This window comes from Hyla sarda, chromosome 4 (genome assembly GCF_029499605.1).
Source record: "Hyla sarda isolate aHylSar1 chromosome 4, aHylSar1.hap1, whole genome shotgun sequence".
NCBI lineage: Eukaryota > Metazoa > Chordata > Amphibia > Anura > Hylidae > Hyla > Hyla sarda.
In genome coordinates this window covers 32,093,014-32,115,323 of record NC_079192.1, presented here as the reverse complement: position 1 = coordinate 32,115,323, position 22,310 = coordinate 32,093,014, and the positions used below count along the sequence as shown (strand labels likewise).

At 45.3% G+C, this 22,310-nt stretch overlaps 1 protein-coding gene across 3 annotated transcripts in view; it reads left to right on the top strand.

The window, feature by feature from the left end:
• RGL3 (ral guanine nucleotide dissociation stimulator like 3) overlaps nucleotides 1-22,310 on the top strand; it is a 54,652-nt gene that overhangs the window by 19,639 nt on the left and 12,703 nt on the right. For all 3 annotated transcript variants that reach the window (XM_056570398.1, XM_056570399.1, XM_056570401.1), the window contains 12 exons: nucleotides 4,238-4,336; nucleotides 9,514-9,710; nucleotides 10,788-10,862; nucleotides 11,404-11,585; nucleotides 11,660-11,775; nucleotides 11,929-12,144; nucleotides 14,418-14,521; nucleotides 14,850-14,934; nucleotides 16,709-16,792; nucleotides 21,429-21,515; nucleotides 21,596-21,628; nucleotides 21,712-21,833. In XM_056570398.1, coding sequence (XP_056426373.1) covers nucleotides 4,238-4,336; nucleotides 9,514-9,710; nucleotides 10,788-10,862; nucleotides 11,404-11,585; nucleotides 11,660-11,775; nucleotides 11,929-12,144; nucleotides 14,418-14,521; nucleotides 14,850-14,934; nucleotides 16,709-16,792; nucleotides 21,429-21,515; nucleotides 21,596-21,628; nucleotides 21,712-21,833 — 1,400 coding nt within the window. The remainder of the gene's footprint in view (nucleotides 1-4,237; nucleotides 4,337-9,513; nucleotides 9,711-10,787; nucleotides 10,863-11,403; nucleotides 11,586-11,659; nucleotides 11,776-11,928; nucleotides 12,145-14,417; nucleotides 14,522-14,849; nucleotides 14,935-16,708; nucleotides 16,793-21,428; nucleotides 21,516-21,595; nucleotides 21,629-21,711; nucleotides 21,834-22,310) is intronic.

Here is a 22,310-nt window from a genome sequence, read left to right as displayed (position 1 = left end):
ACCAGAGAGCCACAGGTTGGGCAAAACTGCTTTTAAAGGGGTACTCCAGTGGAAAACTTTATTTTTTATTTTTAAATCAACTGGTGCCAGAAAGTTAAACAGATTTGTAAATTACTTCTATTAAAAAATCTTAATCCTTCCAGTACTTTTTAGCTGCTGAATACTACAGAGGAAATTATTTTCTTTTTGGAACACAGAGCTCTCTGCTGACATCACGAGCACAGTTCTCTCTGCTGACATCTCTGTCCGTTTTAGGAACTGTCCAGAGCAGCATATGTTTTCTATGGGGATTTTCTCCTACTTTTGGACAGTTCTTAAAATGGACAAGGGTGTCAGAAGAGAGACCTGTGGTCATGATGTGAGCAGAGAGCTCTGTGTTTCAAAAAGAAAATAATTTCCTCTGTAGTATTCAGCAGCTAATAAGTACTGAAAGGATTAAGATTTTTTAACTTTCTGGCATCAGTTGATTTAAAAAAAAAAAAAAAAGTTTTCCACCGGAGTACCCCTTTAACCCCTTAAGGACAAAGGACGTAAATGTACGTCCTGGTGCGGTGGTACTTAACGCACCAGGACGTACATTTACGTCCTGTGCATAACCGCGGGCATCGGAGCGATGCCCGTGTCATGCACGGCTGATCCCGGCTGCTGATCGCAGCCAGGGACCCGCCGGCAATGGCCGACGCCCGCGATCTCGCGGGCGTCTGCCATTAACCCCTCAGGTGCCGGGATCAATACAGATCCCGGTATCTGCGGCAGTGCGCGATTTGAATGAATGATCGGATCGCCCGCAGCGCTGCTGCGGGGATCCGATCATTCATAACGCCGCACGGAGGTCCCCTCTCCTTCCTCCGTCCGGCTCCCGGCGTCTCCTGCTCTGGTCTGAGATCGAGCAGACCAGAGCAGGAGATGACCGATAATACTGATCTGTTCTATGTCCTATACATAGAACAGATCAGTATTAGCAATCATGGTATTGCTATGAATAGTCCCCTATGGGGACTATTCAAGTGTAAAAAAAAAAAAAAAAAATGTAAAAGTAAAAGTAAAAAAAAAAGTGAAAAATCCCCTCCCCCAATAAAAAAGTTAAACGTCCGTTTTTTCCTATTTTACCCCCAAAAAGCGTAAAATGTTTTTATAGACATATTTGGTATCGCCGCGTGCGTAAATGCCCAAACTATTAAAATAAAATGTTAATGATCCCGTACGGTGAACGGCGTGAACGAAAAAAAAAAAAAGTCCAAAATTCCTACTTTTTTTATACATTTTATTAAAAAAAAAATTATAAAAAATGTATTAAAAGTTTTTTATATGACAATGTGGTATCAAAAAGAAGTACAGATCATGGCGCAAAAAATGAGCCCCCATACCGCCGCTTATACGGAAAAATAAAAAAGTTAGAGGTCATCAAAATAAAGGGATTATAAACGTACTAATTTGGTTAAAAAGTTTGTGATTTTTTTAAGCGCAAAAATAATAGAAAAGTATGTAATAATGGGTATAATTTTAATCGTATTGACCCTCAGAATAAAGGACACACGTCATTTTTACCATAAATTGTACGGCGTGAAAACAAAACCTTCCAAAATTAGCAAAATTGCGTTTTTCGTTTTAATTTCCCCACAAAAATAGTGTTTTTTGGTTGCGCCATACATTTTATAATATAATGAGTGATGTCATTACAAAGGACAACTAGTCGCGCAAAAAACAAGCCCTCTTACTAGTCTGTGGATGAAAAAATAAAAGAGTTATGATTTTTAGAAGGCGAGGAGGAAAAAATGAAAACGTAAAAATTAAATTGTCTGAGTCCTTAAGGCCAAAATGGGCTGAGTCCTTAAGGGGTTAAACAATAGATTAGAGCAGTGTTTCTCAAAGTGTGTCCAGATGTTGCAAAACTACAACTCCCAGCATGCCCGAACAGCCAAAGGCTGTCCGGGCATTCTGGGAGTTGTAGTTTTGCAACATCTGGAGGCACCCTGGTTGGGAAACACTGGATTAGAGTCTGGAATAGGGCCAACCCCAATCACTGAATGATTTATTGTAATGGAGATATGATAGGCCTTCTCACTAGTATGGGGGGGGGGGTCCGGAGCCTCCAATGTGGGGCTTTTTCCATAAAGCCCATAGAGTTGTATGCAGAAAGCATGTTTCGCCCTTTCTCTGGAGATTCAAATTTGCCAGGACTTGGCCAAGGAAAAGGAACACCTCCACACTTCTAGGGCGCAGCGAATGAATTTTTATATGTTGGCAAAACATTAACCTTTCTAATATACTTCATAAGAAATGTTATTTCCTTTTAGAAATCATAGCTTATAAAGAAAAAGACCACTAGAGGTCCCCATACCATTCAGAACATAATCCTGTTCGGCTGCAGCATTATCTTTGTCCCAGCTGAAGCACAGGCAGAGACAAAGTCCAGGAAGTGAGGGGCGGGACTAACACTCCTCTGTGCTCACTCCTGCCCTATCAGACAGCAGCCTGCAGTGATTGGATAAAGAGACTCAGCACAGCAGACTCAGGGAGGAAGTGAATGCATGGGGAGTGAGGGCGAGCTCAGCGCTTGCCTCGGACACGCCCCTTCCTGAGCAGACGTCAGAATGAGAGCGTACAGAGGGTGAAGCCCTAGCGGAGTAGCGGCGTGATGGGGGTTTTAGTGGGACCTAAGGGGTCAACTGAGTTAGGGGTTACTGGCTCTAAGGGGGGGGGAGGTTTAAAAGGGGGTGTCTCCTGAAAAAAGTCTCTATTGGGGGGTTTGAAGGTGTTGGGGGTGGAGTCTCAGGGGTATTTAAGGGCTGGTAAGGGAGAAGCTAGCCCCACCCACAATCTCTTCTGTTTGTGTCGAGATTAGTTGGGCTTGCGGCAGGTTTAAGGGTCCTTGGAGGTGTTAATGGTTAAAAAATGATTTAGAGTATGGTAATTGAAATGCGTTTGCCAGTTGTTATGGTACAGCAGGAATGGGCCTCCTGGTGGTGGTTACGGGCCCCAGGATGGTAACAGGCACTAAGCAAAGTGGGTGCCCAAAGTGAGTTGCGGCCAAGGGTAAGAGAACATTTAGTGCCTCCGGTTTTGGTGATGTTCTGGATAAAGTTGAGACCTCCAGGGACCCTTCTTGTCATTTCTGACAGGTAATGTATATTTTGTTGATAATCTTTATAATGTTATTAATAACATTTATACTGTTTTATAATGGTGTTAATAAATGGGCTAAGAAGCCCATTTCTTCAACCCTGGTGTACGAGTGAGCATTTATGGGGAATAGGGTGGTTGGAGGGGTAATGGGGGGGGGGTTGTGTTAAATTGGCTTAGAGGGGGTGTATACATTCTCCCAAGGTACATATCGTATATAAAATCCCGCCAATCATGAGTGAGCAGCGGAACAGAGGGAATTGTAAGCCAAATACAGGAGCTCGGCACATAAAAAAGACATGTAAAGCATCTGCATGACCTAGGGGGAGAGTTATCAAAACCTGTGCAGAGGAAGAGTGGTGCAGTTGCCCATAGCAACCAATCAGATTGCTTCTTTCATTTTCCACAGGCCTCTAAAGAGGCCTGTGGAAAATGAAAGAAGCAATCTGATTGGTTGCTATGGGCAACTGCACCACTCTTCCTCTGCACAGGTTTTGATAAATCTCCCCCCTAGTGAGTAACATATAGAAGCATTATGTTAAGCATAAGATTCTTTATTATTATTGCGACGCATTTCGGCCCTGTCACACCAGACCCCTCATCAGGCCTGATGAAGACTCTGGAGACTAAATGCGATGCACTAACCCGCCAAAGATAATACACAAGGGAGCGCCCCTCGATGATGAAAGGGCGAGACTGGGGACATCCCATGGTGGTGATGACCGGTGCTCCCCAGTGCATAGGTAATAAACAAGGTAGAATTTGGGGGTGAAATGAGGACAGCACAGACCAGGGCTGCTGCGGTGAGTCCTGGAATGGACCGGCTTCTCTAATATATACCTTGGTTTACGTATCTGGGCCTGGTGAGTTAACAGGGCGGCCAAGAGATAAAGGAGGAGGAGGAGGAGAAGGAGGGGGACCTGGCCAAACCGGACAAGTGACTTTAGATTTGGAAAAAGATAATGAGAATTAACCCTTTCATCGCCATGTGAGAGCGACAAAGCTTTATCGTAGGATTTATCTGTCTGCACAACAAAACATGACAGAGCGGTTGTACAGACACAAAGCCTCGGGCTGGATATTAACCCTGAACTTGTCCTGTTTTATTTCTCAGAATCCTCTGCAGGAATGGGGGGAGGAGGTTGAAGACGGAGCAGTCTATGGAGTGACCCTGAGGAGAGTGAGGACGGAGAGCCCCTCGGGAGACCTACTGGTAATGGAGAATGTGTGTGGCAGATCTGTTGTAGTGTTTCCCAAGCAGGGTGCCTCCAGCTGTTGCACAACTACAACTTCCAGCATGCTGAGGGCACCCTTGTGGGGAAACTCTGCTCTTTTTTGTCCTGTGTTATCTTCTTGTCTCTGCACCACTTTCATTTCTTTATATACCATGTAAAAGTTATCATGAATCCACAGGATCACTAGCTGATTGGTGGGGGTCCGACCTCTGGGACCACCGCCAGTCCCGAAAACGAAGGTCAAATGTCCCCCCAAATGAATGGAGTGACAGCGTGCACTAGGGCGCCTATATCATTTGGGCACTTACCCAATAGGAGGTTTCTTACCTACCTCACTACCAAACTACTGGGAGCTTCTACCTACAAGGGGGGGATTTGCTACCTACAGTACTTCTTATTGGGGGCTTCAACCTAACAGGGGTATTCCTTACTCACCTATCTTCTAGGGGCTTCTATGAAAAGGGGGAAGATACCTTACCTACTGGGATCTCTACCTAATAGGGAAGATTCCCTACCTATCCACCTACTGGGAGCTCCTACCCATCTTCCTGGGGCTTCCACCTATTAGGAGTTGATTCCCTACCTACTGGGAGCTTCTACCTAATAGGGGATTTCCTACCCTCCTATCTTCTGGGGGTTCCAACCTAAAAGTGGGAGATACTTTACCTACCTACCGACTGGAGGCTGTACCTAATAGGGGAGGATTCCCTACCTACCCATTTACTGGAGGCTTCTACCTAATAGGGGATTCCATACTTACCTATCTTCTAGAGCAGGGGGTCTCAAACTGGTGGCCCTCCAGATGTTGCAAAACTTCAACTCCCAGCATGCCTGGACATTCCCAGCACAGCCATTTACTGCAGCTAACGGCTGTCGGGAATGCTGGGAGTTGAAGTTTTGTAACATCTGGGGGGGGGGGGGCATCAGTTTGAGACCCCTGTTCTAGAGGCTTCCACTTATTAGGGGTGATTCCCTACCTACCTATCTTCTTGGGGCTTCTACCTAATTAGGGGGGATTCCCTATGTAACTACTGGGGGCTTCTAACTAATAGGGGGGATTCCCCAGGTAATGACTGGGGGATTCTACCTAATAGAGGGGATTACCTACCAACTGGGTATTGGGACATCTCTAGCATGCATGCTTAGCCACTGTTCTATTTATTCTCTATGGGTCTTCCAAACATTGCTGAGAGCTAATCTTTGCTATGTTTATAAATCCCATAGACAATCAATGGAGCGGTGGCCGTTCACTCGGGGGGGGGCAATTGACCTCCATTCTTGTGATCAATGGTGGTCCCAGGGGTTAACCCGGTACTTCCCAACCAGTGCACCTCTATCTGTTGCAAAACTACAACTCCCAGCATGACCGGACAGCCTCCGGCTGTCCGGACATGCTGGGAGTTGTAGTTTTGCAACAGCTGGAGGCACCCTGGTTGGGAAACACTGCTTTAACCTGAACCCCTTTATAGTACTTTATTGTCTTTCCTCATTGCTATCCTGAATATTACTCTTTTATATCCTGCCTATACCGTCTGTACTTTATTTATATCCTCCCTGTCCCCTCTGCCACTTCCATTAATCCTGCTGACTGTTTCCCTTCATCCTTTACATCTGCACAACACACATAGAAGGATCTAACATGATGTAAGACTCCCAGGTGCAATGGCGCCCCTTGCCCCCTATTATCCTGTCATAGGGTATCACATCTGTCCGCAGCCCTTGTGATTTTTATCTACACATCCTGTCATAAATGATAGCGACATGTGGCACCTGGTGGAGGCTCCAGCTGTTTAGCCTGACACCAAGGGCATATGTGCCAGATCTGGGCGAGTCCCCTGACGCATAGATGACCTAGACGTCTTACATTACTGGCAATTACCGGTAATATTTAGGTAGGTTAATGGGGCCTGCCACCTAAAATTATAGACTCTGTATAGGAAAATTCTTTGTACGACGGCAACAATGTAACCTCATAGGTGCCAAAAAATTAGATGTTCTGGATTATTGACTGGTTGTAGAAACTGGTCGGAGTAATTTACATCCGGTGTCAATGAATTGAGAAGTGGGAAGATTGGAGGAGGGAGATGAAGCTGCAGCTGCTTTCTGCATGCTGTGAAAAGTGGGGAGACTTTTGGGTTGTGTGCACAGCACTAGTAGTAGTACACTGGTCCCTCAAGTTACAATATTAATCGGTTCCAGGACGACCATTGTATGTTGAGACCATTGTATGTTGAGACCATATCTCTATGGAAACCTGGTAATTGGTTGTGAAGCCACCAAAATGTCATCCAAAAATAGAAAAAAGTGAGGATTAAAGAAAAATAAGTAGATAACTAATACAGATAAAGCAAATCCTTACATATAAAAGTAATAAGGATCTGCTGGGAGCTGTAATCACTGTCTATGTAGAGGACAGGGGCTTCTTCAGGGTCCTGTACAGAACACACAGTGTCCTAAAAAAGTAACATGAAGCCGCCCTCACCTGGTGTCCAAAGGAGCAGCTAACCCAGGCACACAGGTAAAGAGTACAGAACATGTAATACCTCCCTGTTCTGTAGGGGGCGCTACCAGACACCAGTCAGTGCATACACTTCAGTAATACAGGTAAAGAGTACAGAACATGTAATACCTCCCTGTACTGTAGGAGGCGCTACCAGACAGGAATTCAGTGCATACACTTCAGTAATAAAGGGTCTGATCGGTTGCTATGGGTTTTGACAAATCTGCCCCTGTTTTCTGAGCAGAATTCTGTTTCAGAGTCCTACTGCGGAAAATACAGTGCAGCAGCGTTCCATTGTTTTTAATGGAATTTTGCTGTACCATTCACACTATGAAATTTCTGCAGTGGACTCGAGAATGTGGCGAAATGTTCATTCTTAGGCGTCTATGGAGACAGCACATTTTTTAGCTGTCCTGTCGTCGGCTTGGGTATGTTCACACATCACCTGCGGAAATCCCGACTTTGGCATCCGAAGAAACCATGAACACGGTATTGACGGGTCATGAAATGCGGCTAAAGGGTGCACTAGCGTAGTGTGAACCTAGCCTAAGTCTAACACACAAGAAACGCTGCCTTAGTAGTTATTAGATTATTAGAAAAACAAGGTTGCTTTCTTTTAGGGTTAGTTCACGTATACGCAGATGTGATGCGTAGGATTTGATGCACAGAATTTTCTGCTGCAGATTTTAAAGGAGTACTCCGCTGCTCAGTATTTGGAACAAACTGTTCCGAACGTTGGAGCCGGGAGCCCGTGACGTCATAGCCCCATCGCCCTCATGATGTCACGCCCCGCTGCCTCAATACAAGTCTATGGGAGGGGGCGTGACAGCTGTTTGTTCCAAACACTGAGCAGCGGAGTACCCCTTTAATGTAAACTAAATGAGTGAGCACAGCTCCTAATTGGCAGTTACAAATCCTGTGCATCAAATCTGCGCATTATCCTGTATGTCTGAACTTACCCTTAAAGGGGGACTCCGCACCCTTAGACATCTTATCCCCTATCCAAAGGATAGGGGATAAGATGTCAGATCGCCGCGGTCCCGCTGCTGGGAACCCCCAGGATCTCGGCTGCAGCACCCACCTGTACGGCTTCCACCTCACACTGGCAACGTTGGAGGCTTTGGATCCCGACCACAATGGCAGAAGATCGTGACGTCACGCCCCGCCCCCCTCAATGCAAGTCTATGGGAGGTCTGTCACGCCCCCTCCCATAGACTTGCATTGAGGGGACGGGGCGTGACATCACACGGGGCGGAGTCGTGATGTCACGCTCTTCTGCCATTGTGGTCGGGATACGAAAGCCTCCAGCGTTGCTGGTGTGAGGTGGAAGCCATACAGGTGGGACCCCCGCGATCTGACATCCTATTCCCTATCCTTTGGATAGATGATAAGATGTCTAGGGGTGCGGAGTACCCCTTTAAGAATATAACTGTCCACCTGCCTCTGTGACACTGCAGCTGAGCATAAATAGGTACTCTGGAGGGAAAAAAATGAAAAATCAACTGGTTCCAGAAAGTTATACAGATATGTAAATGAATTCGATTTAATCATCTTAATCCTTCCAGTACTTATCAGCTGCTGTATGCTCCAGATGAAGATGTGTAGTCCTTTCCAGTCTGACCTCAGTGCTCTCTGCTGACACCTCTGTCCATGTCAGGAACTGTCCAGAGTAGGAACAAATCACCATAGCAAACCTATCCTGCTCTGGACAGTTCCTAATATGGACAGAGATGTCAGCAGAGAGCACTGTGGTCAGACTTGAAAGAACTACACAACTTCCTCTGGAGCAGCTGATAAGTACTGGAAGGATTAAGATTTTTAAATAGAAGTAATTTACAAATCTGTATAACTTTTGGGAACCAGTTGATTTGAAAAAACATTTTTTCCCATCTTGAGTACCTCTTTAATATCAGAAATTACGCACAGACTTGATTGTAGAATAAATACGGACAGGTTCCTATTAGATCAATGTATAAAGAAGATGACAGCAAGTACATGCCACCATTTGCTTAAGTGAACCTGACATAAGGGCGGGCCTCTTTTAGATCCCATCATCCGAATGCCCTTTCAGGTTATCATTCGAGGTCCAGAAGAACTGGACCCGTCTCTTATGTGTCATGGATATAGGAACGTTTGTCACATGACCTCTTTATACAGATGAAAGAGAGGAAGTTCTTTTGTAGTGAAGTTTCCGTCCCCTCTTTACAGTCAATATACAAGGGCCCTTCAAATTAAGAGGTCCTTTAAATGGGTACATTTTGTTCCGAATGCTTGGAGTGGGCAGCGGGGGTCGTGATGTCACAGCCACGCCCCCTCAATGCAAATCTATGGAAGGGGGCGTGGCGATGCCACACCACGCCCCCTCCCATAGACTTGCATTGAGGGGGCGTGGCGTGACACCATGATGGGCGTGGTCGTGAAGTCACGCACCCAGCGTTCTTGGATAGGGGATAAGATGTCTAGGGGCGGAGTACCCCTTCAAATGGAGCACATGCCAGAAGTATACAAGTTCAGGTTAGGGACTTCAGTTTCACAAGCACGAGACACCAAACCAAGCTTGAAGATCTCCGCCTCTTTTCTTACTTTTCTTCTTCTCCTCTCTTGGACATCTCGACTCATCTCCTACGTTTTTTAACCAACTTCCATTGCCTTCAGGCCGTGGCAGCATCTCCTGGTTATGTCCACTATAAGACGTGTAAGGTCCGCAGCATTCGTGCTGGGACTCTGGAGAATCTGGTGGAGAACCTCCTGGTGGAGTATCAGGGAAGTGATCCTGGGTATGTGCCCACCTTTTTGAGCACCTACCGTGCCTTTACCTCATCTGAAAAGGTCCTGGAGCTTCTATTAGACAGGTGGGGGCAACAAAGACGATACTTTCTCTGTGAACATTTTTTCTTTGTTCTTCTGATGTCCTGCTATCAATTGTACCTATTTTATACTGGCTTGTTTGAGGATAAGTATTGGTATTCATACTAAGCGCTAATAAGATGCCAAGGACCAAATAGTCTACTATGACATAGATGGTTCAAACTTTCTTTCTCCATCATAATCACTTAATTTTTCAATGGGATTTTCAATGGGACCCAAGACCTACCCTCCAACTACCGGTATATAGAACATCAGTAAGGTCTAATAGCTTATTTGTGAATCACCCAATAAGAAATAGATCCTAGGGCAAGTGATTGGCTTCAGAGTCACCTCCAAATGGGGTTGTATTTTGGTGAACCATTGAGGCCCATTATTGTGCTAGAAGATCCAGTCTGACGCTAGTGGGTTTTTAGGGCTTGATGTGTTTTTGTTCCAACCAAGTGCATAGCTAGAAGAGGGCTGGAAGGGCCTGTGGTTCTAAGAGCCCATGGGGAGGTGCCAACTATCCAATCTGTCTTGGCCTGGATTATTAGTTGCAGTTTCGGGACAACAAATTTAATTTTAGCCTAACTATAACTCAAACCACAGAAATATGTCCACCTAGTGTTTTTGTACCATTGACTTGACTGAACTCAACCAACTTATTTCAGATTTGAAAAACAACCTGCAACCCAACCACTCTTTGTAAACCTTCGGCAGGACCATTGATGGTAGTTTGCTTTGCATCAATGTGAATGTGTGGCTAAAGGATTGACCAAAACTAGTTGATAGTGGGGGCAGCCCATCTCTAGCCTTTACTTGAATGATTGGTAAAGGACAGTGGGGTTTGTGCATCAAAACCGTCCTAGTGAATATCATTCTCTTCTAGCTCCAAACGACCTAAAGTCAAGCCATCCAATAAGATATCTTCTTAAATAAAATAAAAAAGCCTCTGAAAAATGAAAGAAGCGATTTAATTTGCTGCCAAAGGCAAATGGTCAACTTTTCATCTGCGTAAATTTTGATAAATTTATCCAAAATAGAATCTGAACTCTAAAAAATGTTTATAATCTCTTCTCCAGACATCTTGAAAAAGTTGGTGACAAGGAGTCCGCAATGCCTGGCAGCCCCGTTCCAGACACTCCATCTGTGCAGAGGTCAGTGCCATAGATAGAATGTATACAAGTACCACACCTGCTTTTGTTAACCTTTCTGTTCAAGAAAGGGTCCAGAAAGGGAAATTCACCCTTATATTATGTCCTAACAAGTCGTAGTGATCACTGTTGATTCTTGAACTAAGGGGGTCCACTATATCCGAAACCTTTTAGATATAACCCTTCAAGCCAGGTCTGAATTACATTTAGATGGGATCGGGGGGGCAAAAATAAGGAGTGGACATCTTGGACCCTGACCTTGTATTAAGAAGTCTATGAGGGTCAAAGAGCCAGCCAAGCCAGTAAATACCTTCATGTGGTGGAGCCACAAACGTGCATTGACCAGATATCAGGGAGGGTTAGTGGTAGATGTTCTCCCAAGGTGGCAATGCCCCATGTGCCCATCCCATAATCTGTCTTTGCTTTGGGTACAATAGTGTGGTTCTAGAGCATAGTCAGGTTCTCATTTTTGGCTGAAGGTTCACTTTGGCATGACCAAAATAACCAATAAACCAAATGAGACTCTTTTGATCTTGTCTCTTAGGGTGGTACGTGGTGTCCTGCAGACTTGGATAGAAAGACACCCTCAAGATTTCCGAGACTCTTCACGATGTTTGCAGCTTATCTCTTCCTACCTAAGCCAAGACTGTCGTGAGAACCCCAGCCAGCTTCTCCGCCTCGTAAAGAGCCTAGAAGAAGAGGGAGAGCATGATTCTTCACCAAAAGGTAAGGTCAACCTCCTAATATATCAATATGACCCTTAATATATTCCAAAGTACTGACCTTATCTTCTCAATCAGATTGGAGATCTATAACTCGGCCAGCAGAGGGAGACTATGACACCTCTGAAAACACAACATCTTTATTATCATACCCACCCCAGGATGTGGCAGAACAACTCACACTAATAGATGTGGTAAGTACCTATGCTGTAGATACTACTAGAATTAGGTTGGTTGTTTACATACATAATACTTGTGGACACTATAGTAAAACAGCCTTGTACTGTATTTATTACGTCCATCGATGGACCCCACCAGTTAAAATGTCATCTATTGTCTTGCTCCAGGATCTCTTCCAGAAGTTGCAGTCTTGCCACTGTCTTGGGAGTATATGGTCTCAGCGCGACAAGAAGGAGAACAGACATGTTGCTCCAAGTGTCCGAGCCACTGTAGCCCAGTTCAATGCTGTGACAGCCTGTGTGACTGCATCTGTGCTGAACGACATCCAGATGAAGCCACAGATGAGGGCCAAAGTGCTGGAGAAGTGGATCTCTATAGCACAGGTAAGACCAATATACAATGCATAGGACAGCACAGGAGGGAGGAGCTATGTGACCTTGAATCTGCTCCTTCCACCACACGTTCATATAGACAGGAGGGAGGAGCTATGTGACCTTGAATCTGCTCCTTTTACCACACGTTGATATAGGCAGGAGGGAGGAGCTATGTGACATGGAGTCTGCTCCTCCCACCACAGGGTGATATAGACAGGAGGGAGGAGCTATGTGACATGGAGTCTGCTCCTCAGATCACAGGGCGATACAGACATGAGGGAGGAGCTATGTGACCTGGAGTCTGCTCCTCCCACCACAGGGTGATACAGACAGGAGGTAGGAGCTATGTGACATGGAGTCTGCTCCTCCCACCACAGGGTGATATAGACAGGAGGGAGGAGCTATGTGACATGGAGTCTGCTCCTCAGATCACAGGGCGATACAGACATGAGGGAGGAGCTATGTGACATGGAATCTGCTCCTCCCACCACAGGGTAATACAGTCAGGGGGAAGAAACTAGGTGACATGGAGTCTGTCCCTCCCATAGGGGGATACAGACAGGAGGGAGGAGCTATGTGACCTGGAGTCTGCTCCTCCCACTACCGGGTGACAGTGACAGGAGGGAGGAGCTATGTGACCTGGAATTTGCTTCTTCCATCACACGTTGATATAAGCAGGAGGGAGGAGCTATGTGACATGGAGCCTGTTCCTCCCACCACAGGGTAATATAGACAGGAGGGAGGAGCTATGTTACATGGACTCTATTCCTCCCACCATAGGGTGATATAGACAGGAGGGAGGAGCTATGTGACATGGAGTCTGCTCCTCCCACCATAGGGTGATATAGACAGGAGGGAGGAGCTATGTGACATGGAGTCTGCTCCTCCCACCACAGGATGATATAGACCGGAGGGAGGAGCTCTGTGACATGGAGTCTGCTCCTCCCACCATAGGGTGATATAGACAGGAGGGAGGAGCTATGTGACATGGAGTCTGCTCCTCCCACCACAGGGTGATATAGACAGGAGGGAGGAGCTATGTGACATGGAGTCTGCTCCTCCCACCATAGGGTGATATAGACAGGAGGGAGGATCTATGTGACATGGAGTCTGCTCCTCCCACCATAGGGTGATACAGACAGGAGGGAGGAGCTATGTGACCTGGAGTCTGCTCCTCCCACTACCGGGTGACAGTGACAGGAGGGAGGAGCTATGTGACCTGGAATTTGCTTCTTCCATCACACGTTGATATAGGCAGGAGGGAGGAGCTATGTGACATGGAGCCTGTTCCTCCCACCACAGGGTGATATAGACAGGAGGGAGGAGCTATGTGACATGGAGTCTGCTCCTCCCACCACAGGGTGATATAGACAGGAGGGAGGAGCTATGTGACATGGAGTCTGCTCCTCCCACCATAGGGTGATATAGACAGGAGGGAGGAGCTATGTGACATGGAGTCTTCTCCTCCCACCATAGGGTGATATAGACAGGAGGGAGGAGCTATGTGACATGGAGTCTTCTCCTCCCACCATAGGGTGATATAGACAGGAGGGAGGAGATATGTGACATGGAGTCTTTTCTTTTTCCAGTACTGCAGATTTCTACGTAACTTCTCTTCACTGAGAGCCATATTGTCGGCCCTTCAGTCCAATTCAATCTAGGGAGGAGGAGCTATGTGACATGGAGTCTGCTCCTCCCACCACAGGGTGATATAGACAGGAGGGAGGAGCTATGTGACATGGAGTCTGCTCCTCCCACCATAGGGTGATATAGACAGGAGGGAGGATCTATGTGACATGGAGTCTGCTCCTCCCACCATAGGGTGATACAGACAGGAGGGAGGAGCTATGTGACCTGGAGTCTGCTCCTCCCACTACCGGGTGACAGTGACAGGAGGGAGGAGCTATGTGACCTGGAATTTGCTTCTTCCATCACACGTTGATATAGGCAGGAGGGAGGAGCTATGTGACATGGAGCCTGTTCCTCCCACCACAGGGTGATATAGACAGGAGGGAGGAGCTATGTGACATGGAGTCTGCTCCTCCCACCACAGGGTGATATAGACAGGAGGGAGGAGCTATGTGACATGGAGTCTGCTCCTCCCACCATAGGGTGAAATAGACAGGAGGGAGGAGCTATGTGACATGGAGTCTGCTCCTCCCACCATAGGGTGATATAGACAGGAGGGAGGAGCTATGTGACATGGAGTCTGCTCCTCCCACCATAGGGTGATATAGACAGGAGGGAGGAGCTATGTGACATGGAGTCTTTTCTTTTTCCAGTACTGCAGATTTCTACGTAACTTCTCTTCACTGAGAGCCATATTGTCGGCCCTTCAGTCCAATTCAATCTACCGGTTGAAGCGAACATGGGCGGCAGTGAGCAGGTACTTACCAAAGCAGCGCTACTGATACAAACTGAGCATGCAATTATGATATTAAAGTGAGAATTTACTCTGCAATTATGTCAATTATATTCAATGAATTAAAGGAGGACTCTAATACATTCTGAGTGGCCTGAGCGGGCTGAGGAAGAGTTGTCATGGGGAAATACCTGTAGAAGCATTCCACTTTTTATTCTTTAAGCAGCAGTAGGACTGTTCCTTTTTATGGAGAAATACAATTATGGACCATCAGGAGTATGGAGTTCTCCTTTAAGAAATCTCTGTAATGAAGAATCCTTCCTATCGGTAATCTATCCCTTCTGTTCTGCAGGGACAATCTAAACATCTTCCACAAGTTATCAGCCATCTTCTCAGATGAGAACAACCATGAGATGAGCCGAGAAATCCTGACCAAGGTAAATCTATATGTAATGAGGGATTTGTCTAAACTGCATTATATGGGTTATATGAGGAGGATGTGCAATTTTTAAATAAGTAGCGCCACTTATGGTCTATCTCTGGTATTGCAAGCTCAGATTTTACAGACTTATCACTTATGGACAATTTCTTTATATATGCTGGTTATGGGAGGTTCCTCTGCTCAGGAACCATTTCTATGAGTTACAGCCCGTTTCATACGTTCCTACAAATGCTTCTATGATAGTTAACAGAAGAAGACAAGCAGAAGAAGTCTCAATCCTCAGAATTAGGTCTTGTCATGTTTGTAAGTGACCGTAGACTCAGTGGTCTCATTTCCATGCCAAAATGCACAACAGGAAATACACACCATTTTGTTTGTTGTGAATTTGCCACTGTGGAGTTTGGTGCGGATTATATTTATTTTGTAGATGAAAAAAATAAATAAATATATAAATATAGATATAGATATATATATATATATATATATATATATATATATATATATAGATAGATATATATATATACTAAACGGGATGAGTATTTAACTCAGGGAGAGTTCACCATTCCTGGTGTGACGGAGCTTTCAAGGGCCACTAAGCACTCCGTGGGCATTCTGGGTAGGGGAATATGCAAATCAGCTCATTACATCACCTTTTCTGGCGATGTTCCCTGGTATCAGCTTAGCTCCAGTTAAGGAATATAAAAAGCTGATCAGGATTAATGCCAAGCCAGAACTCTTTCTCCAGAAGGAAAGAGCACCCATCTGCAGATAGCTGTTTCGGGGTACTTGCCCCTCCTCAGTACAGAGCAGGGTAATCTGGCTTGGCTGAGATAAGGGGCCTCATGCAGACTTTGAAATCCACAGCTGCAGGCTTTGCTACCCTCTGGCTGTAGTATTGAAATATAATTTTTTATTTTTTATTAATTTTTTTACTATATTCCGCACTAGATTACCACAAAATGGTGCAGATTTTCTGCTGTGGATTTTGGCATGGAAAGGCTTTTTTTCTAGATAAAAACAAAATAAATAAATATATATATATATATATATATATATATATATAATTTTTTTATTTTATTTTATAATCGGCACTAAACTGCAACAAAATGGTGCAGATTTTCTGCTGTGGATTTTGGCATGGAAAGGCTTTTTTCTAGATAAAAACTAAAACAATATATATATATATATATATATATATATATATATATATATAAATAATTTATTTATTTATTTTATAATCAGCACTAAACTGCAACAAAATGGTGCAGATTTTCTGCTGTGGATATTGGCATGGAAAAATTCGGCCTAGGAAAATACACAGCATAGCCGCCCCCTCTGAAACTACAGACAAAGCAAGTTCTCAGCCAATCAGGATTAGAATGTAGGGGAAGGTACATTTAGAACGTGTCCTGTTGCCTCCGTCACCATTAGAGGTGGCGATGCATCTCTCCACGTATGCACATAAATGGTCACTTATGTCACGTTGCAGGAGAGGGTCCTAAAGGTGGGCCTATTTGCCCAGGATCATCTACCAATCCTTTGCTGCTAACACAAAGAACACTGACTGTCTACACCAGTGTTTCACCACCAGGGTGCCTCCAGCTGTTGCAAAACTACAACTCCCAGCATGCACGGACAGCCGGAGGCTGTCCGTGCATGCTGGGAGTTGTAGTTTTGCAACAGCTGGTGGCGTAACACTGGTCTAAGAGGTTTCACTGTATAGATTTACATACGATCCTTCTTACGTTTCTTTTTGCTTCCTACACCAGGACGAGATCCCGCTCCGCAGGACAAACAGTGCACGCAACGAGCCGCGCCCACTTCAGAGGTCAGCGTCGCAGGTCCGCTCCACGGTAGGTCAGAGAGACAACACAGCTCTGGCACGGTTGGCTGCTGTTCAATGCTACGACATGGAAATGAATAACTAGTCCTTTTGTGCAATATTAACCCCGTGATGGAGGTAAGGTTCACACGGGGGCAGCTGCACAGAACGCACCTGTGTCATTGTTCTGTATACAGTTGAGGCAAAGATTCCGATAGTTGGCCAACCCTCCCCCAGGCCACATGATGCCGGACTATCGGAAAATACTTTGAGAAATCAGCGTTTGTGTTTACATATTTAACTTATACGTTTTATATACCCTTAGGCTGATTTTCATCGGAATTCACCTGGAATACATTGCCGTCTATGGGGGGGGCGGCAATGTACGCCCGGTCTTGCATCAGTCGGCGCTGGTTGCACTCGGGATCTCCAGACTGAATTTTTCCCCGCTGGAGATTATGTAGTGTGAACATAGCCTTAGAGTCTGTTCACACACACACACACAAGATCTGCTGCAGATTTGAAGCTGTGATCAGTCATTTAGTTTACATGGAAATCTTCAGCATCAAACATGCAGCAGATCCAGTACGTGTGTGTGGTATGGGGGTGTGAGATGCAGGGCAGATGGAATTACCCTAGGGGCAGATGGCATTAAAGGGGTATTCCAGGCAAAACCTTTTTTTCATATATATCAACTGGCTCCGGAAAGTTAAACAGATTTGTAAATTACTTCTATTAAAAAAATCTTAATCCTTCCAATAGTTATTAGCTTCTGAAGTTTTCTGTCTAACTGCTCAATGATGATGTCATGTCCCGGGAGCTGTGCATGATGGGAGAATATCCCCATAGGAACTGCACAGCTCCCGGGACGTGAGTCATCAGAGAGCAGTTAGACAGAAAACAACAACTCAACTTCAGAAGCTAATAACTATTGGAAGGATTAAGATTTTTTAATAGAAGTAATTTACAAATCTGTTTAACTTTCCGGAGCCAGTTGATATATAAAAAAAGTTTTGGCCTGGAATACCCCTTTAACTCCTTGTAAGATGAAGGAAAATGGTGAATCCAGCTGCCCAGCTAGTGACTGTTAAAATCCAAAACTTTAATGAAGAGATTAAAACATGGATGCTAGCGATAAAAGCAACACACCGACGCATTTCGGGCTAATGCAAGCCCTTAATCATGGCAAAGTATGAAGAGAATGTACTTCTGTACTTTGATACTTTGCCATGATTAAGGGCTTGCATTAGCCCAAAACACGCCGGCGTGTTGCTTTTATCGCTAGCATCCATGTTTTAATCTCTTCATTAAAGTTTTGGATTTTAACAGTCACTAGCTGGGCAGCTGGATTCACCGTTTTCCTTCATCTTACATTTACCCGGGCAGGCGGCCCGCTCCATCCGAGCTCCAGCGCTACCTAATCTCAAGCAGCCCCTACACCTGTGGTCCCTTGGTGAGTGAGCTGAGTTGCATATTCTTATTTTTTCATTAACTCCTTGTATTCGTGACGCCAGGGCGTAGTTTATCCTCAATACCACCAGAAGGTATACCGCTGGATCCTGGGCTAGGCACTGGGGGCAATAATGACTCCGACGCCAAGTTACAGATAACGGTAGCTTTACTGAGTGACAGATGGTACAGTCTATACAGTTCAGCCAGGCCCACGGAGGTGAACAGTGACTTCCGAGACCTTAAGGGCTTGCTGGGACTTGTAGTAGAATGGGACCATTTAGTGAAGGCCTCGCTGATTTGACAGATGACTTTGACTTGACTGACTTGTGACTGACAATGCTGTGACTTTAGCTTACTTGTAGACTTGTAGCTTGTGGCTGCAGACTGGACTTGAGGCTCCTATGACTCCAGACACACTCCTAGACTTGACTGCACTGGACCTCAGCTTAGCAGAAAGAGAGAGAGCAGAGGCTCCTGCAAGGGCTTATATGGGGGAGGCTCTGGTGGTGTCCCATTGGTTACCTCTAGGTCACCTGGTCACTGATACCTCCTGGGTAACAATCACATGACAACTCACATGTTAAACAGTCTTAAAGTGACAACGCTTTCTTCACACATTAAATAGTATAATATATAGTAAATATATGTACATGGGGGACAAGTGCAAGGGGGCCCAGGGGACACAGAACGGAGGCTGCCTGACAGGGCATCAAGGGTACGGGGTAACAACTCCCGTACTGGGCCACCAAATGTGTATACAACCCTAAGGCTATGTTCACACTGCGGAATGTCCATCCAGAAAATTTCCCTGTGCTAGGACCGATGCTAAAGGGGAAAACTATTTCTTTCAAATCAACTGGCTCCAGAAAGTTAAACAGATTTTTAAATTACTTCTATTTAAAAATCTTAATCCTTCCAGTACTTATCAGCTGCTGTATGCTCCACAGGAAGTTGTGTAGGTCTTTCCAGTCTGACCACGGTGCTCTCTGCTGACATCTCTGTCCATGTCAGGAACTGTCGAGAGCGAGCAAAGCCCCATAGCAAACCCATCCTGCTCTGGACAGTTCCCGACATGGACAGAGGTGTCAGCAGAGAGCACTGTGGTCAGACAGAAAAGAACAAAGAACTCAACTTCCTCTGTAGTATACAGCAGCAGATAAGTATTGGAAGGATTAAGATTTCTAATAGTTATTTACAAATCTGTATAACTTTAAACAGTACAAGTTATTTACACGTCTGTATAACTTTCTGGAACAAGTTGATTTGAAAAATATATATATATTGTTTTCCACCGGAGTACCCCTTTAAACAGATGCTAAAAATGAATGCTGCTAAATGCCTTACCTCAGAATAAGTTTCCAATTGACTTACACTCATCAAAAAAATAAAAAAAGCATCGCAATGTATCCGCTTTTTTTTTCTTGTTGTCGCTGACTACAATAGCATAGTCTTCTTCTTTTGTATACAGCATAATTAGACGTAATGAAACATAAACACAAAAACGCAGTGTGAACCCAGCCCAGAAGTCCAAAGGGTTACAGGGCAGGAGGGGTGTTAGGAGTAGTTAGCAGGGGTCAAGTCCTGGCAAAAAAAAAAAGTAGGGGAACTCACCATATATTTTCACTCAAGGGCTGGTCCTCCATGACTCCTGCTAATGGGAACAGTCTTCCTGCTGTGGAAAAAGTGCAGGAACTCCGTTCCCATGCGTTCCTGTAGGACTTGAGCCCTGGTAGTTAGGGAATATAATCTGAGTTAGTTTACAAAATATGGTTTGATGACAGGTACTCTTTAACATGCCTTGAAAGCCGTAGCTGTTTGGGCATGCTGAGAGTTTTAGTTCTGCAACAGGCCGAGAATCTAAGGATTAATAATATGTAAAATGTCTTCATATTACGTTGCATTGTGTACTGAGCCCGCTCCTCTTCCTCATTGCCTTGTGAGCTGCTGTTTACAGATCACCTTACAGTTCCTTGTATGCAAAATGTCTTGCTCACAGAAATCATCACAGATCCTGCTTGTCAGTAGGTCTCATCCATGCATTTCATTACTGTAAATAGGTCAAGTGATCGCCACTCTGAACAAAGGAAGTGGTCAGTCCTGGGCAGGGGTCAAGTCCTGGGGGGAAAAAAAAGTGTGGGAACTCACGCTAGATTTCCACTTAAAGGTATACTAGACATCTTATACCCTATCCAAAGGATAGAGGATAAGATGTCTAATCCCGGGGGTCCCGTCGCTGGGGACCCCCATGTTCTCCCTGCTGCTTCTGGTGTTCGTTTAGAGTGTTGGGTGCAGCAACAAAGGCTCATGACGTCACAGTAATGCCCCCTCGATGCAAGTCTATTGGAGGGGGCGTGACGGCCGTCACGCCCCCTCCCATAGACTTGCATTGAGGGGGCATTACTGTGACGTTACGAGCCTCCCCCCTGCATCACCAGTCATCTGGCACGGAGTGAACTGGGGTGCCGCAGCCAAGACCCCCGCGATCAGACATCTTATCCCCTATCCTATGGATAGGGGATAACATGTATAGGGGCGGAGTAACCCTTTAAGGGCTAGTCCGGCAGGTTTCCTGCTAATGGGAACTGCGTTCCTGCTGTGGAAAAAGTGCAGGAACTCCGTTCCCATGAGTTCCTGCAGGACTTGAGCCCTGGTCCTGGGTCACTAACTTCCTGTAAATTACAGGATAACATCATCACCTATCAGACCCCTGCCTTCCCCACTATATCTGTATACTTCTGCTGCTATATCTATGGGTTCAGGATATATAGTAGTTATACACTTCTCCTCCAGCTCTATCTGTATACTGCTGCTGCTATCTCTAGGGGATCAGGCCTTATAGTAGTTATACACGTCCCTTCCAGTTCTATCTGTATACTGCTGCTGCTATGTCTAGGGGATCAGGTCTTATAGTAGTTATACACGTCCCCTCCAGTTCTATCTGTATACTGCTGCTATTTATATGAGATCAGGATATATAGTAGTTATACACCTCCCCTCCAGCTCTATTTGTATATTGCTGCCACTATCTCTACAGGATCAAAATATATAATATTTATACACATCTCTCCAGCTCTGTCTGTATACTGCTGCTATCTCTATGGGATCGGGGTATAAATTAAAAATACATCTCCCCTTCCAGCTCTATCTGTATATTGCTGCAATCTCTATGGGATGGACTGATGGAGTAATTAAAATGCATCTCGTTCTTATTTCAGAGACCGGCCCAAGGGACTGTGCCATATCTCGGGACGTTCCTAACAGACCTTGTTATGCTGGACACAGCACTTCCTGACAACGTAGAGGTGAGACCATTTTGACCGGTCCCGTAGTACACAACTATCTATCACCTCCCACCTCCGCTCACCTCCTTTCTCCTCCGCAGGGTGGGCTGATAAACTTTGAGAAGAGGAGAAAGGTAAGTCTTGTCACACACTGACTAATGTAACTATTCCAAGTATACCCATCTAGTCCCAAGAGCTCACACTCTACTGTTCCTAGGAGTACGAAGTCTTGGCTAAGATTCAGAAGCTGCAGCTGACTTGTCGTCATTATGTTCTGACACCAAAGCCGGAAATTTTACAAGCTTTCTACACCCATCGGCAGCTGACTGAAGACCAGAGGTTAGTAGCTCTAGTTTTGGGCTGTCTTTAGTCCCTCTTTTTTTTGGGAACAAACTATTGTAAATGCAAAAGTGCTATGGTGGGGAGTCTTCAGGGCCCCTCCATAAGGGCTTTGGGTCAAGTATTTTCTGGTTCCTCCTCCTACTAATAGGATGCAGGGGGTGGTGAAGGCTTTGACCACCTTTGCAACTGTGGTGCACCAGGAGAGTAACGGTGACTGGGGTGTTGCAGTGTAGTGTAGGGTCTGGTGGTATAAACCCTTGAATGTCGTGACGCCAGGGTGAGGTTTCCTCAATAGTAATGTTCCTACCGCCAACTGTCCCACAAACGGCAGGGAAAAATAATGGACTGTCCACAGCAGATTTCAGGAATAAACTGAAGAAAACTTTACTTGCGGAATTTATGAAACAGTCTTTAACATAACAGTATTTTTAAGAGTGAACCGGGATACAGGTTCCTCACAGGTTTGCTGGGACT